At 51.1% G+C, this 17,024-nt stretch overlaps 1 protein-coding gene and 1 long non-coding RNA gene across 2 annotated transcripts in view; one reads left to right on the forward strand and one right to left on the reverse strand.

Moving 5' to 3' along the window:
- Positions 1-351: 351 nt before the first annotated feature.
- Positions 352-17,024, reverse strand: part of LOC128831283 (aldo-keto reductase family 1 member B7-like) — a 29,011-nt gene continuing 12,338 nt past the window's right edge. The window contains exons 5-10 of the mRNA XM_054017602.1: positions 15,769-15,885; positions 14,593-14,699; positions 6,551-6,638; positions 6,265-6,348; positions 3,972-4,059; positions 352-1,082 (exon numbers count right to left, since the gene is read on the reverse strand). Coding sequence (XP_053873577.1) covers positions 4,009-4,059; positions 6,265-6,348; positions 6,551-6,638; positions 14,593-14,699; positions 15,769-15,885 — 447 coding nt within the window. The 3' untranslated portion in view covers positions 352-1,082; positions 3,972-4,008. The remainder of the gene's footprint in view (positions 1,083-3,971; positions 4,060-6,264; positions 6,349-6,550; positions 6,639-14,592; positions 14,700-15,768; positions 15,886-17,024) is intronic.
- LOC128832684 (uncharacterized) lies at positions 7,565-14,271 on the forward strand. The gene is made up of 2 exons (XR_008444032.1): positions 7,565-8,330; positions 11,856-14,271. It is a non-coding gene; the product is annotated as an uncharacterized LOC128832684 (long non-coding RNA).

A 17,024-nucleotide genomic window follows, 5' to 3' on the forward strand; every position in this document is an offset into this window, starting at 1 on the left:
GGTCTTCAGTACAGGGGTGAATTCTGCCCATTGTAAAAAAAATCTGTGACTCCAATTGATAGGAATATTCCGGTTCCCCCCCCAGTAAACTAACTGATTTATAACACAGTGGTGCAGAATATAGCTGAAGCCTTTACATTGCTGACGGTTTTGAACAGGAGACTGCAAATCCCATGTTGCATCAAGTTAAAGGCGCGTTGGTACAGTCTGCTGTTTAACAAAACCTCAGTATGTTCAGTGCATGGTGAAAGTCCCCTGAAAAATCAACACATGAACCTGGGAATGCTAAATGCTGTCATTGGGCAGCTGTTTTTTATTGTGTTACTGAAAGAAAATCAGGGGAACCTTACAGAAGGGTCTAATCCAGGGGTAGGCAACCTATGGCACGCATGCCAAGCTGATTTTCAGTGGCACTCACACTGCCCAGGTACTGGCCACCAGTCCAGGGGGATCTGCATTTTAATTTAAATTTTAAATGAAGCTTCTTAAAAATGTTAAAAACCTTATTTACTTTACATACAAAAATAGTTTAGTTATATATTATTCTCAGCTCTCTATGAGCTGAGTGGTGACAACATTATCTAGACTTATAGAAAGATATCTTCTAAAAACGTTAAAATGTATTACTGGCACGCCAAACCTTAAATTAGAGTGAATAAACGAAGACTCGGTACACCACTTCTGAAAGGTTGCCGACCCCTGATCTAATCCTTTACCCCCACATCTAAAAACTGTCTCCAGAGAACAAATAGCTTATCAAGATCCCCCCCTTACCCTTTGCTGAGCAAATATTTAAAATCACTCTTGTAAAATTCTTCTCCTCCATTCTCACGTCACTTAAAATGGATACATAAAACATAATTAGTTTTAGCTCCAGTGTACAGGTAGGCAAGTAGATTTTAGTTTACCTTGCCTAGGACATTTTCAGAAGGATTTTGAGAGGCTGATATGGATCATTTCAAAAGCTTGCCAATACATGCAGTTGATTTACTGGGAACCGGATCTTCCAGGACTGACTTGCCATTTCTTTAGGGCGCGATAGTTACTTGTCACTGAATGGGAAGTGTTTGTGAGTCTCCATCCTGGAATAAAAGACAAATACATCCTAAGTAAATAATTATCACAACCATTCAGAATCTTCCATGTAAAAACTTTTTCAAGAAGCAAACAGTGCAGGTAGCCAGTCACCTCTTCTATATATGTGATAGGAATAGCCAAAACAGGGAATTTTACTGAAATTCAAACCTTTAATTTAAAATACATTAACCCATGAGTTTAATTAAAAGAAACACAAATAAACTAAGCCCATCCCTCTCTGGATTTGCCGGTGCATTCTGTTCCATCAGGCGCCCATCCTGCAACTGGATCTGCTGGTGATACCTTGCACCACCAGAGGCGTTTAAACCCAGAATCTCTCCAACTAAAAGGATGAGCCAATCCTGCTTTTTAGCCCCTGTTGCATTCAAAGACTTAAGGGCCTTGATCCTGCTCCCAATTAAGTCAATAGAAAAACTCCCATTAACTTCCCCAGTGCAATATCAACCTCTAACGACAAAAAGGGGCTCAACTTTTTGGGCCGCCAACAGCGTTTGGCTGTGAAATCCCTGCCCTCCCTGCAGCATGGCTGAGTGGACTGGGACACGGGAGATGGGGGTTTTGCTTGGATGACTCTGAAGCAAGTCACTTTGGACTAGATTCACAAAGCTGGGCTGAGAATTCCACTTGTTGGCAAGGCCCCAGGGAAGGTGGGGGTGGTTTAAGACGTTGGGATGCCTAAGCACTTTCATGAATCTGGACCTCTCAGATCTACTGCTGAAAAGTGTTATATAAGGAACTAGATTTGATTAGATGGTAGAGGGGACCCAGTAGGGGAAAGGTTGAGAACCCACGCCTTAGCTGGTCAGCATTTTTCACCAAAAATGCTGCCTCCCCAATTAAAAATGGCTTTTTGATCAAAATGAAAATGTAATTTGATTGAAAATTTTCAGCTGTTGAAAACCAGAAGTTTTCTTTTTGGGGTCCATTCCCTCTTTTCAGTAGAAACAGGGAAGAGGAAGGGAAATTTTTCCAATGTTCCTATAGTCAAAAAAACAGAAGTTCTGTAGCAAGGTTTTCAGGGTGGGGGGTCATTTTGTTTATATTTTCAGAAAGAAAGACAGCTTTATATTTTAACCAGCTCTATAGCGGCTTGAAACATCTCTGTGCACCAGCCACTAGAGAGCATCAAATCCACATTCTCCTAGCTTGGGTTAAAAGAAGAACAGGAGTACTTGTGGCACCTTAGAGACTAACAAATTTATTAGAGCATAAGCTTTCGTGGACTACAGCCCACTTCTTCGGATGCATATAGAATGGAACATATAATGAGGAGATATATATACACACATACAGAGAGCATAAACAGGTGGGAGTTGTCTTACCAACTCTGAGAGGCCAATTAATTAAGAGAAAAAAAAAAAAAAAACTTTTGAAGTGATAATCAAGCTAGCCGAGTACAGACAGTGTGATAAGAAGTGTGAGAGTACTTACAAGGGGAGATAGTCAACGTTTGTAATGGCTCAGCCATTCCCAGTCCTTATTCAAACCGGAGTTGATTGTGTCTAGTTTGCATATCAATTCTAGCTCTGTAGTCTCTCTCTGTAGGTTAAAGTGTTCTCCCATTATTAATAGACACAAATCTGACATCAGGAATCAAAATACTCAAAAACCAGTGGGAGAACACTTTAACCTGTCTGGTCATTCAGTGACAGACCTGCGGGTGGCTATATTACAACAGAAAAACTTCAAAAACAGACTCCAAAGAGAGACTACAGAGCTAGAATTGATATGCAAACTAGACACAATCAACTCCGGTTTGAATAAGGACTGGGAATGGCTGAGCCATTACAAACGTTGACTATCTCCCCTTGTAAGTACTCTCACACTTCTTATCACACTGTCTGTACTCGGCTAGCTTGATTATCACTTCAAAAGTTTTTTTTTTTTTTTTTTCTCTTAATTAATTGGCCTCTCAGAGTTGGTAAGACAACTCCCACCTGTTTATGCTCTCTGTATGTGTGTATATATATCTCCTCATTATATGTTCCATTCTATATGCATCCGAAGAAGTGGGCTGTAGTCCACGAAAGCTTATGCTCTAATAAATTTGTTAGTCTCTAAGGTGCCACAAGTACTCCTGTTCTTCTTTTTGCGGATACAGACTAACACGGCTGTTACTCTGAAACTTAGCTTGGGTTATGCATCTACCGACCCCTGCCCTCCACCCAGATGAAATCTCTTTGGGTCCCAAGCTGGCCTCTCCGATTTCAGGATCGGAGCCTTATTTGCGAGCCCTGCCACGAGGAAAGATTTGATTGTGTGTATTGCACAGGGGCCAAGCCTACGGTCAGTGCTTAAATAAACAATAGCAATACTCCGCACGTATTACGCTGGAGAGTCAATGTGCTGCTCAAACCTTTGTGATGTATCCCTTGCCTCTGAATGGCTTTGCATCCGAGAGGAAACAGCTCCCTTTATAATAGGGGAGACGCACACTGGCTTGGGAACAACCCCACCTGAAGCTAACGGGGACAATCCTTGCTGGGTTTGGTCCCTTACCTACTTCACTGTGGGTTAATTAACGTTGGGAAGGTGCTTTGAGATCCTTAAAGAGTAGATGCTACTGAATATCTACCGCCTATCTACCTTGATCCCTGTGGAGGAAAAGCAAAGGATCATTATCCCTACTTTGCATTTAGGGAAACTGAGGAAAAGGGTTGGAAGTGACTGGCCCCAGGTCACCCAGCAGGCCAGAGGCAAAGCTAGAAATAGAACCCAGGTCTCCTGCATCCCCATCCAGTGCGCTAGCCCCTGGGCCACATGACTGAAAGCACCCACTGCTTCCTAGCCTGCAAACTTCCCTGTGTAACATTGTTAGCCGAGCTCTGAAGGCTACATTTTTTTAGTTAGATGAGCCTGTTTCAATCACTCACCCCAGCAGGTTCTATTTAATAAATCGCGTGTTGCAGTCTAGTCCTTCCAGCATCTGGATTCGTAGCGTGTCAAGTGAAAGTCATATACCTACGCAGAAGAAACAGCCTTTGACTCCAAGGCCAGGGCTTTCTGTGCTCCCAGGTCTACAGGGAGACGCAAGTCCTCAGCAAAGCACGGAAGACACGGGCGGGTATTCTGTAACGCTGGGAAATGCAGTCCCTTGGAGTCAGAGTGGTACCAGGAGGCTTGATATGGGGAATGGCAGGGTGTGGGCATGGGACTTCCCCAGAGCACACACGGGAGGTTACTGCATGGCAAGCTGCTGTGCTGAAATTCACCCTCTGCTTTGCCCCGCAGCAGACAGGCCCAGACGTTTTGCGTGTGTCTCTCTCTGAGGCTAAGGGCAGATTTTCTGTTGGGTGCCCGGCCCTGAGCATTTGTTCAGCAGAGCTCTACCATAGGGTTACCATACGTCCTCTTTTTCCCGGACATGTCCGGCTTTTCGGCAGTCAAACCCCCGTCTGGGGGGAATTGCCAAAAAGCCGAACATGTCCGGGAAAATGGCGGCTCTGCTCCTCCCCGACTCTTCGGCTCGGTTTAAGAGCCGGTCTGCCCGAGCGCTACCGGCTTTGGGCAGCCCCCGTGCCTCCGGACCCTGCGCCGCCGGAGCCCGGGAGGGGAAGTGCCCGGCTGGGGGCGCAGGGTCCGGAGGCATAGGGGCTGCCCAAAGCCCGGGCGCTACCGGCTTTACGGTTTGCTGGGCAGCCTCCAGACCCTGCGTCCCCGGCTGGGCGCTTCCCCTCCCAGGCTCCAGCCACGCTGGGGGAAGCGCCGGCTGGGGGCGCAGGGTCTGGGGGCTGCCCGGCAAACCCTGAAGCCGGTAGCACTGGGGCAGCCCTTTCCCCCTGGCTGGGAGTGGAAGGGAGGAGGGGGCGGAGTTAGGGTGGGGAAGGGGCGGAGTTGGGGCGGGGCTAGGGGTGGGGAAATGGGCGGGGCCAGGGCCCGTGGAGGGTCCTGTTTTTTTATTTATGAGATATGGTAACCCTACTCATTAGGGTTACCATTCATCCGGATTCCCCCGGACATGTCCGGCTTTTTGAGCTAAAAATAGCGTCTGAGGGGAATTTGTAAATGTCCGGACTTCCCCCCCATGCAGAGCGCGCGCCGGCCAGATGGTGTCACTTATATGGGGCTCCAACAGACAGAGAGAGCCCCCTCCTCTGCTTCCCCCTCCTCCCCCCTGCAGCAGAGATCACTCTCTCCCTCCCTGCATTCGCAGATCGCCTCCGGCAGTTCGCACCGGCAGTCTGGAGCTCCTCCCGGGCTCCTCCCCTGCCAGCCAGCCTGCCGGGACGAACGGCTCACAGAGACGTTAGGCGAAGGCCAACAACAAGGGGGCCAGGGGGTCGGAGAAGGGGCAGTGAGGTTTTGGAGGAGGCAGTCAAGAGACTGGGGGGGGTCTGGGAGTTCTGGGGGGCGGCTTTCTGGGGGGGGTGTGGATAAGGTTTTGGACAGTCAGGGTATAGGTAGGAGGTAAGGTCCTGGGGGGCAGTTAGGGTGTGGGGGGGGGTCTTAGGAGGGGCAGTTAGGGGACAAGGAACAGGGAGGCTTAGGTAGGGGGTGGAGTCCTGGGGGGCAGTTAGGGGCAGGGGTCCCAGGAGGGGGCAGTCAGGGGACAAGGAGCGGGGGGAGGATTGGGGGCTCTGAGGGGGGCGGAAAGTGGGAGTTGTGGGGCTAGGGCAGGACAGGGGCGGGGCTAGGGTGGGGCTCCTCCCGTCCTCTTTTTTGCTTGCTGAAATATGGTAACCCTATCTACCAAATGGGCATGGCCACACACTCAGCTCCTCAGTGAAAGGACAAAAATCCTGCTCCCAGATGTCTGGGCCACAATCTATTCCCACAGCTGCTTCCCTGGCCTGGACATATTTTCATCCACATCGTCACAGCTGGAGCCACCTCTCACAAGGGGGGGAGGGGCGTGCCTGCAACGCAGGCTGTTTAACAGCCAGACCTCGCTCTGTGTTGTGTCTTTTACGAGGGGCAAACCCACTTAGGTCTCCAAGCGGAGGGCCTACAAACGTATCCCCGAACAGAGGGGCTAATCCTCAGGCTAGCAATACTTAAGGGTCCCTTGAACTAGCCATTCAAATCCTGCTGGGTATAGCTCGGCTTTGGTACAAGTCCCCAGCTGTCGCTTGTGTGAAGTGTCTCACCCCGCTCTGGTGACAGTAACACCTCAGCCATTTGCAAGGAGCGGAAGAGGGCTCCCGGCTCGCTAGCCATCCCCGTTACCTCTGCCTTCTCCATGATGCGGGCCAGGGTGATGCTTTTTGGGATGGTGGCGATGCCCCTCTGAATGTGGAAGCGGATGAGAACCTGCAGAGAGGGCAGGAGCTGGTGAGCCAGGATACGTGGCTGGCGCGATGGCCAGGAGGAGCACAGTCAGCGTGAAGAGACAGAGACCGGTTTTTCCACACTGCACCCACAACCCCCCCCGGCCCTCTGTGTAGCTTAGAGAGGATGTAGCACATCTATATAGAGAAACGCCACTAGGGCCAGTGCTGTCCCCCCCCCTCACCTGAGCGCTGGTTTTTCCATGCTTCTGAGCGATCTCCTTCATCGTGGGATTCTCCAGGAGGGGCACAGGGCTGTTCTCCCCCAAAGGGCTAAGGGAAGAGGATATGGAGAGTCCTGAACAAGGGCTGCTGCTCTCGGAGGACAGGCAGCACTTTGCAAACAGAAGGCTGGTGGGGAGTCGCCTTCACAGCACTGCTGGGAGGCAGCAGAGCCTCCTGCTGCTGGCTGGAGAAACAGGGAAGGGAGGGCACTGAGGGAGTCTGTCACTCCCCCTGAGCCAGTGACAGGGTCGACAAATGCCCCTTGGTGCTGCTGTGCAAACAACAGCTGCTAATAACAGCCAGGACCCCTCCCTGGCCCAGCTCACTCAGTCTCTCCCCTGCTTTGTCACCGTGTGGCGGGGCTGTACCCCAGAACTTATCACGCAGCGGGACCCCTGCTACGTTGGCCAGGCTCTTGATAAAGATAAAAGAATCCAGTAAATGCTCTTGGGCCAAGCAACTCTACCCAAGTCAGTGAAATCAAACCAGAGTGAGAGCAGAATCCGGCCCAGTTAGCCTAGCGAAGATCTCAGCCAGACCAATTTTTCCACATCCTTCTTGTAGTGTGGGGCCCAAAACTGGACACACTACTCCAGATGAGGCCTCACCAATGCCGAATAGAGGGGAATGATCATGTCCCTCGATCTGCTGGCAATGCCCCTACTTATACAGCTCAAAATGCCGATAGCCTTCTTGGCAACAAGGGCACACTGTTGACTCATATCCAGCTTCTCGTCCACTGCAACCCCTACTCCTTTTCTGCAGAACTGCTGCTTAGCCAGTCACCAGCATGGACTGTGGAGCAGCAAGACCCCCACCCCTTCTACCTCCCCCTCGTCTCTGATTAGCTCACTGGACGGTTCCGCTTTGAGAAATCAACATCATTGGAGTCTGTGACTCCAGATCACACGTGCACCGTGTTCTTCTAACAGCCGTGCAAACCTCACCCCGGGATCCCAGAGCCACCCTGTTAGGCCCAAAAACTGAAAAACATGTTTATCTCGGCTTCTGCTTGTTATCCCAGTAAAGATGCTTATCTCAGTTCTCACTGTCGTTTCCCATGCATAAAGCTGCACGTATACAGGATGTATAGAAGATATATGGAAAAGGGGAGGGGGTTGGACGGACCCTGGGAAAGGAATGTGAAGGACGGGAAGCTAAACAGATGTATCCTGATTACTACTAGAACTGAATTTAAACAATGCATAGGTTAGCAGAATTTAGACACGCTAAGTTGTTTGTCTCTCTGTATAAAAGAAGCCCAGTTGTGCTTGTAAGGTGTGTTCCTCCCTCTGGCATGAGTCGAGGGGGACACCCGCTCAGCTGACTGATCAGTAAAGAACTTGAAGCCGTCTTCTCGACTCCCGTGCCTCCTTGGGGTAATTGGGCAGCTCCAGGGGGAAACGAGCCCATTTGGCTAACAAATGGCGACTCCGCCGGGACTTCTCTCCCTGTAGAGGGCACTGACCGACGGCCGAGGGCGATTCCGAGGAGTGGCCACCTCGAGCTGTTGCTTTGCTCGGGCCTCGGATCGTCACAATCGGCCGGGGCGGCTGCGTCCTCTCTAAAGAGAACTCTGAAGGACACGGAAGCAAGACGGCTTCAGAAGGAGGGGAAGTCTGACTGCCGGACGCGGCCACTTCGGGCGGTAAGTGCGTTTACCTCCTGGGTTTGAGGAATAACGCCCCCGAGGTGTGGGTTGGACAGTGGAAATCCCCTAGGCAGCCTGTATACGGGAAGGTATGTTAACATTATTGTAGCTTTGTAAATGTCTTGTTGTTCTGTTTTTGGTTAAAGGGTAAGCAAATAACGGCCAATGAGTAACGTAACTAACTCCACAAGTCCATGGGCCGTTTTTAACAATTATTGGGACTTGGAGCAACCTCAGGGATTACTCTTGTCTATAGGAAGGGTAATCTTGTTTCTCCTCTTAATGGTGTGTTGGAAACCGAGATGGTAACTGATTAAAGGATCTGTGTGAAAGATGAATGAGTGCTGCTGACAGGTCTGAGGCTTAAGCTGACTTCAGCCGCCCCAAGACTCCTGCAAGGGGAAACCCGATGACCAGGATATCTTGATTGCAAGGGGGGTCAGCCGAACCTCGTGACCCAGCGGATATCTGAGTTAGAACTAGATCTATACCTCTTCCCCCTCTTGATATCTCTGTCTCGGAAAACTCTGGGTAAAGCATAATGGGGTCCGGACAAAGCACCTTCTCCTGGACACCCCTGGGATGTATGCTGCATAACTGGAAGGCGTTTAGACGCCAGGCTAATTATGGAATTGTATTATGTAAAGACAAGCTTGTAAAATTCTGTACTCTTGAATGGATGACATTTGGGGTGGAATGGCCCGAGGGCGGGACGCTCAAACCAGGGGTTGTACAAGCAGTACATAGCATTGTGATCTGGGATGGGCATTGGGACCAATATCCCTATATAGATATTTGGCAGGACCTTGTGGCCAATCATCCCCCATGGTTGCAAAAATGTAGATCACAAACTATTAAAACCTTAATGGCCCGTGCCCCTGTTAGGAAACCCTGTTTCCCTGTTAGGAAATCTTGTCTGCGGGCTGTGATTCCCTCTGCCCCTGATCCTATGCCCTCTCCCCCTTTGTATCCCGGCCTCCTGGCTCCGGTATCCTCAATTGAAATCCCCACCCCCTCCTCTGAGGATAATGGCTCAACTGAAAGGGGTGAGCCAAGCGACCAGGACTTTTCCAAACGGGAGCCCCCTCCGATCTCTCTAAGCTCCCTGGTGTCTAACCACACCAGGAGCAAGGGTGGCCCGGTACTCCAAGGGCCCCTGCAACAGAATTATTTGTGTCCACTGCAGGAAACTGTAGCCCCTGAGGGTAATCTCACTATGGTATATGTTCCCTTTACCACTAGTGATCTATATAATTGGAAGCAACAGAAGCCCCCGTTCTCGAAGAAAGGGGCCCGTGTTTTAGCCATGGCCCAAAGGAAAGGATATGAAGAAAGGGGGGACAAAGTTAAGGGACGGCCAGGGCCACCGGGGTAGGGGCGGGGCCCCTGCCTGGGTCGAAATCAGTGCGCTATCTGTAGGAAAGAGGGGCACTGGAAGAATGAATGCCCCCGGTGACAGGCCATGGGAAAGGAACGTAAAGATAAAACCCCGTCCCTTCCCATCCTCTACAACAGTACAGGACGTTCAGGGGAGGAGTCTTCCCCATAGGGGGGGGGGTCGGGGAACCCAGCGGCCCCTCCTGACAGCACAAGCTGCCAGCCTGGATCCCACAGTAAAAATTAAAGTGGAGGGCCGCCCAATTGAAGCCCTTATTGATACTGGGGCCACTCTTAGTTTGCTCCCCCTTAATAAGGCTCCCCGAGATAGAGCTCGGGGACGTGCCATAGTCCAGGGGATAGAGGGACAAACTACAGCTTTGGAAAAAAACTTTGCCTCTCCTAGTAAAAATAGGGGACCGTCAAATTTCCCATCAGTTTGTTTGCAGTCCCTCCTGCCCCATAGCGCTGCTTGGACGAGATATCCTCACTAAATTACAGGCGGAGATCTCATTCGATAACGGGACAATGGAAGTCAGAATCCCTAAGCAACAAGCCTCTAATTACCAGATGGCTCTCATAAATGCTAGAGATCACTCCCTGGAAGCCAGCTGCTGGGAGGGGGGTGTAAATCCCAAGGTCTGGGCGGAGGAAGGAGGCGTGGCCCGAGCCAGGAATGCTACACCAGTGCATATTTCCCTTAAGGAGGGAAGCAGCCCAGTCCGAATTCAACAATACCCCCTTAAGCTAACCACTCGGATCGGGTTAAAACCCCTGATTCAAAAGTTTTTGCAGTGCGGGTGGTTAAAGGAAGACACGTCCCCATACAATACTCCAATAATGGGGGTGCCTAAGCCTAATGGGCAGTATTGGTTGGTCCAGGACCTAAGACAAATTAACAAGTTAATAGCAGAGACTGTTTGCCTTTGAGTGGGAGGATCCGGACACCCATTACAGGGCCCAATATCTTTGGACTGTTGTCCCACAGGGACTCACCTGCGCACCAGAGATTTTTGGCAGCCAGCTAAAAAGGGACCTGGCCCCATTCCTGGCTAAACACCCTTCATGTAACATAATTCAGTACTGCGATGATCTGCTCTTGAGTACTGAACAGAGACAGTCTGCAAGGAGCAAACTGTAGAGCTCCTCAATCCCCTTGGGGTACAGGGGTATAAAGTATCAAAGGAAAAAGCTCAGTTGGTTAAGCAGCAGGTCACCTTCCTTGGATACCACCTCTGCCAAGGGAGTCGCAGTTTGGGCAAAGAAAGAATCCAGGTTATACTTAACAGCCCTCAGCCCCGGAACCCCCGAGAACTAAGGGCTTTTCTGGGACTGACTGGCTTCTGTCGACTCTGGATCCCTGACTATGGGGGAAAAGCCAGACCACTATATGAGTCTTTAACTAAAGAAGGTCTGCTCCACTGGAAATGGACCAGGGAAATGGAAAAAGCATTTCGAGAGCTTAAAGAAGCCTTGGTTCAGCCTCCCGCTCTAGCCCTCCCAGATTCCCGGAAGCCATTCACCCTATACGTTCATGAAAGAGGAGGGGTGGCAGCTGGAGTCCTGTGCCAAAGGTCAGGACCAACCTGGCGACCCATTGGATACTATTCGAAGGTCTTGGACCCTGTCGCCAAGGGGTGGCCTGCCTGTTTACGGGCCGTTGCAGCAACCGCTCTCCTTGTACAGGAGGCTGAAAAGTTTACCCTGGGGGGGGACACTGAGGTTGTGGTTCCCCACGGGATGCCTCAAATACTGGGGACAGGTGCTGGGGAAAAGCATCTAAATCCCAGTCGACATACCAGATATGAGGTAGGGCCCTTGCTAGCCCCTAACTTAACCTCTAGGACAGTTAGCTCCCTCAACCTAGCTACCCTATTGCCTGACCCTTGGGTTTCCTATGAGACCAGCCCCACTCATGACTGTATTGAAGTCTTGCAACAGGTGTCCCAGGCACTCGGTATACAATGGAAGTTGCATACCCCCTGGAGGCCGCAAAGCACGGGACAGGTGGAAAGAATGAATAGGACTCTCAAGGATACCCTCACTAAACTATGCACAGAGTCTAGTTTAAAGTGGCTTGATGCGCTACCGCTCGCCCTTACCCGCATTCGAAGGGCCCCACGTAAGGGTCTTAAGCTTTCACCATTATCCCGGGGTTCCGGGAGGATGTAAACTGGGAAATGGGGAAGGACTCCTTATGGAAACAGGTCTCTGGGTTGCAATCTGTTTTGTTACAGCTGCATCGACGCAGTGCCTTTTCAGGCCCTTCCCTTGGACCAGCCCATGTACCCGTTCCAGATCGGTGATCAGGTCCTCGTCAAGAAGTGGAAGCGTGACCCCCTTACACCACGGTGGGACGGCCCGCACACTGTCTCGCTCATCAGCCAAGCTGCAGTCAAAGTTCTTGGGAGTGACAAATGGACACACCATACGCGGGTAAAGCGGTTTCTGAACCCTAACCCGGAGACTGAACTAGCGGAAGAGGACACCAGCCCTCTGCCCGCCCCGGCTCCGGATGCCCGGGGTGGCACAGGTGAAGACTCCACCTGGGAGTATCAGTACTTAGACGGACTAAAGGGACTGTTTAGAAAAAGATAATGAAATTATTGTTAATATTTTTGTTTATGTGCTTCCACCACTATTATGGTTGGGAAAATAGGTTTTTACAGCTGGGGGGAGACAATAGCAAAATCCATTAACCTCAGTAACTGTTGGGTATGCGGAGGCCCAGGGGAATTAAATGAATGGCCTTGGGTAGCCCAGCCGGTACAGCCCAAATGGTGGCTCAGCAATTTAAGTATAGTCCACGATGGAACGGGGGTTTGGACTGAGGATAGTAGCCCCTGGCGACTGTATTCTTCTGGAAAGGGTATTCTCTGCCTTAATTGGACAAGGCGGGAGGGAGTGTACTTGGGAGAAAGCAAGTATGATTGGACTCTATCCCCAGGGTTTGATTGCTGGGACCCTTATTGTCATCTGTATGACTGTTCTAAATATCAGGGGCAATGGAACCAGACCCATGTGAGGCTCACCAATAATAGTTGGGTGAAATGCTCCAAACAATACTACCCTACGGCCGAAGGTTGCAGGGCGGTAGGACAGGATGGGTTCTTTGACGCCCTATTCACGAGTTGCCAGGTAGACAATACCACTAGCAAGGACCACGGGGTACGGTGGTTTCAAATGGGCATGGCAGAATCAGAATGGAACTCGAGTATGGGGTTTTAAACAATTCTGGTCTAGCACCAATCAGCCAAAATGGGGCTGCGATTGTGTCTGGAAAGCAGGAGCTGGGGCGTGGAGATGTGATTATTGCAGTTCAGCTGATGGAATGGTGGGGGGGACCTTTAGGGCCAGGTAATCCTTTATATTTTGACCATCTAGAGGACGATGAGAATGAGGAAACCTGGGATGGCCCCTTTGCTAATGGAACCTGGGCTCTAAAGGGCCATTATTGGATCTGCGGGTCCTATGCCTACTGAAGATTGCCTCCAAATTGGTCTGGGATATGTTATGTTGGATATATAAGACCCTTGTTCTTTCTATTACCCCAGATGCAGGGAAATAAATTGGGAATTAAGGTTTAATTAGAGAAAGGCGGTTCGTGGATTCCACCCTGACCGCCGGAAGCTCCCAAACATGGGGGGCTCAGGAGTGGCCCCCTGAGAGAATTATAAAACATTATGGTCCAGCTACATGGAATCCTAATGAGTGGATCTCAGGGGCAAGGGAGCCCATTTACAACTTGAACCGGATAATTAGGCTGCAAGCCATTTTAGAAATAATAACTAATCAGACGGCTGCAGCTCTTGATCTTTTGGCCGATCAGTCCACTCAGATGAGGAATGTGCTCTACCAGCACCATCTAGTTCTTGATTATTTGCTGGCAGAAGAAGGGGGAATTTGTGCAAAATTAAACGAATCTAATTGCTGTTTACAAATAAATGATAATGGAAAGGCGGTAAAACAGCTAACAAAAGAAATGAGGAAGTTAGCCCATGTCCCGGTCCAAACATGGGGTGGGTGGAATACGGACTGGTTCACGTCCTGGTTACCGCAACTAGGATGGCTCCGAGAAGGCCTTCTTCTCTTTGTACTCTTTATTACAACCCTATTAACCCTAGCTTGCTTAGCTCCCTGTATAGTTGCATTAGTCCGACGAATGGCTAATCAAATTATACACCAACAAATGATGGCCCTATACCAGCCGGTGAAGGCTGAGAATTGGGGGCCATAAGGCTCTCAAAATGCTTTTTAGGGGGGAATCTTGTTAGGCCCAAAAACTGAAAAACATGTTTATCTCGGCTTCTGCTTGTTATCCCAGTAAAGATGCTTATCTCAGTTCTCACTGTCGTTTCCCATGCATAAAGCTGCACGTATACAGGATGTATAGAAGATATATGGAAAAGGGGAGGGGGTTGGACGGACCCTGGGAAAGGAATGTGAAGGACGGGAAGCTAAACAGATGTATCCTGATTACTACTAGAACTGAATTTAAACAATGCATAGGTTAGCAGAATTTAGACACGCTAAGTTGTTTGTCTCTCTGTATAAAAGAAGCCCAGTTGTGCTTGTAAGGTGTGTTCCTCCCTCTGGCATGAGTCGAGGGGGACACCCGCTCAGCTGACTGATCAGTAAAGAACTTGAAGCCGTCTTCTCGACTCCCGTGCCTCCTTGGGGTAATTGGGCAGCTCCAGGGGGAAACGAGCCCATTTGGCTAACAACCCTGGCTTCCTTCCGGTGCCCACGCTCACAAGGCAGTTGCTCCTGCTGGAATGCTGGCGGTGGTTCCCCCAGGGATATCTGAGCCAGACTGGAATCCGGCTCCCTAGTGGGGGGAAATGCTGATCTCTGAACGTTAACAAGCAGACAGGACTGACAACAGCACCGCCTGGGTCCTATGTGTATTCACCCTCTAGCATAGCCCACTGCTTTCGATCTACCCTCCGAGGGTGCACGTTAGGGGTGACTTACCATGGCAGGGCAGGGCAGCCGAAGGGACTGTATGCGATGAGGACAATCCCCTTAGACTTGCAGTACTCCACGAGTTCGGGCTGGGTCAGGTAGGGGTGCAGCTCCACCTGGTGGAGAAACAGTTATTGTATCTCATGCCCACATCCCATTGCCTCAAGGTGCTCATGAGTGGGCTCTGAAGTGCCGGGAAGGAGGGATGGGTGCAGCTTTCATTGGAAAGCCCAAAGCTGGGGCCTGGTTTGTTGACTATTAGGAGCCCCCATAGCCCCAGGGTCAGATGAGCCTCCCGCCTGCCCAAGTCTTCCCTTCACTGCCCAATGCTGGACCGAGCATCAGATGCAGCCTCCGTCCTCCACACCCTGGCCTAAGAGAGGGGAAGCAAGGCTCAGGCTGCAGCTTTCTGCCAGATCAGGCCCAATCAATCCCCCTTCACAGGATTCCCCAGGGCCTCCTTCTGCAACATTAGCTATTGGCCAGTGACAGCGGCTGGCTTGGAGAAAGGACACATGACCGGCCGCAGGAAGGCAGAACCTAATTGATTAGGCCGGTGGTTCTCAGCCTTCTCCACACCACACCACGCCCCCCATGTTAAGAGGCAGTTTGGCCTAGTTAGGGGCGATTCGAAGCCACAAGATTTGGGCTTTATTCCCAGTTGTGCCACTAACCTTGAGCAAGTAACTTCCCCCTTCGCCCATCTGGTCTATTTGGACCGCTGGCTTTTCAGTGCAGGGACTGTCTCGCACTGAGCACAGTGGGGTCCCAAGCTTGGCTGGGCTCTGTGCTTCTGGGATACAAAGAAGCCCTTTTGGGGCCAAGCCCTCAAAGAGCGAGCACAACCTCTCTGGCTCTGCCCAAGCTGCGAACCCAGGCATTCGAATGCTGCATGAAGCACCCAAAGTCTGCTTAGCACAGTACAGAGGACGTCATAGCGGCAGCTTCCCAATTACTATTTGCAACTATAAGCAGCCCGATGCAAAGCTAGCATAAGCACTCCCTGGAGCGGAGACACCATTGCTACAGGCAGAGCAGGTGAGAGAGACAAGCTTTCGAGCTGCACAGAGCTGAAGGAGACTCACCCGCCTTGTCTCTCTCATATCCGGGGATCAGCCTAGACCACCACAGCAAACTACACCGTTACAGGTGTAACTCAGACGCTGCCCTATCACAAGCCTTTACCTGGTTGGCGGCAGGTTTGATCCTGCATACAGACAGCAGCCTCTCCAGCTGGGAGACGTTGAAGTTGGAAACCCCCACCGATTTCACCAGGCCTTTGTCCACCACCTTCTCCATCGCCTGCCAAGAAAACAAAGAGGGGCTGGATGATTTAGTTGGGGATTGGTCCTGCTTTGAGCAGGGGGTTGGACTAGATGACCTCCTGAGGTCCCTTCCATCCCTGATCTTCTATGATTCTATGCAGCAGGTCATGGGCTGGGCCCGCACAGCTGGGGAAACCCAGAGGGCTGCTGGAATAACGGGCGAGTGACAATGCACTGGCTGGCTTTGCCGGGGTGCTGGAACCTTGCAGCTGCCACTGGCTCCACCTGGAGCTGTGGGTGCTCAGCACCTGTGTCAAAGCCCACCACCTCCTAAGGGACGTCGGCCCAGATCCTCCAAGGGAGTGAGGCACTGGTGCCTGTATACCTTTGAGGAGCTGGGCCCAGGTGCATGGACCAGGCCCAGTGACCGGTGCTCTCATGTGCCACAGAAGATGTTGCCCTGGTGCTTACGTTGGCAGAAGAGGGTCCCGATCATCCTTCCCACCATTCTGTCCTCCACGCCCACCCAGGGCAGGCATGCAGCTTCTGGGACGACTGTGATCAATCGGATTCAAGTGGCAGATTTCCATCTCTCCACATACTTAGGCTGGGCCTTCAGGCAGTGCTGAGAACGGAGCACCTTGAAACGCAGCCTCCGCCTCGGGCACCCGCACAGGACAGCTTAGCCATGCAAACTGCAGTGCTGTGCCCAAATTCGGCCTTCTGCACACACCCAGAACGACAGAGGTGAAATGGAGCTGACTGGAATCGTAGCTCTAGTTCCCCATCGGAACAAGTTTAAAAATATTTCTGTCGGCATGCGAGCGCCGCCTGTCTCCTCCCGTGACGAATTAGCTCCTTCTCAGAGCCTTTGTACATTTTAAATGAGGCCATTCCATTATCTCCAGCCAGACGAAAACCCTGCCCCAGCTCGTGGCTCTTAACCTCGCTGGTAATTAACAATTGCTACGGCGGCAGGCGCGTTCAGCCTGTCTCTCTGTCTCTCGCAACCAGACAGCAGAGGTTGCTGATGGGAAATATATGCGAGGAACGCGAGCCAGCCATGAAGATCGTTACGACTGGAGGGGGATGGGCAGCCTACGCTGCTCTTTCCCCGCCGCTCACTGTGCGCTATGGGAAAGCCCGTCGAAGCCAATGAGAGTCTTTCCACTGGCT

This window comes from Malaclemys terrapin, chromosome 2, assembly GCF_027887155.1.
Source record: "Malaclemys terrapin pileata isolate rMalTer1 chromosome 2, rMalTer1.hap1, whole genome shotgun sequence".
NCBI lineage: Eukaryota > Metazoa > Chordata > Testudines > Emydidae > Malaclemys > Malaclemys terrapin.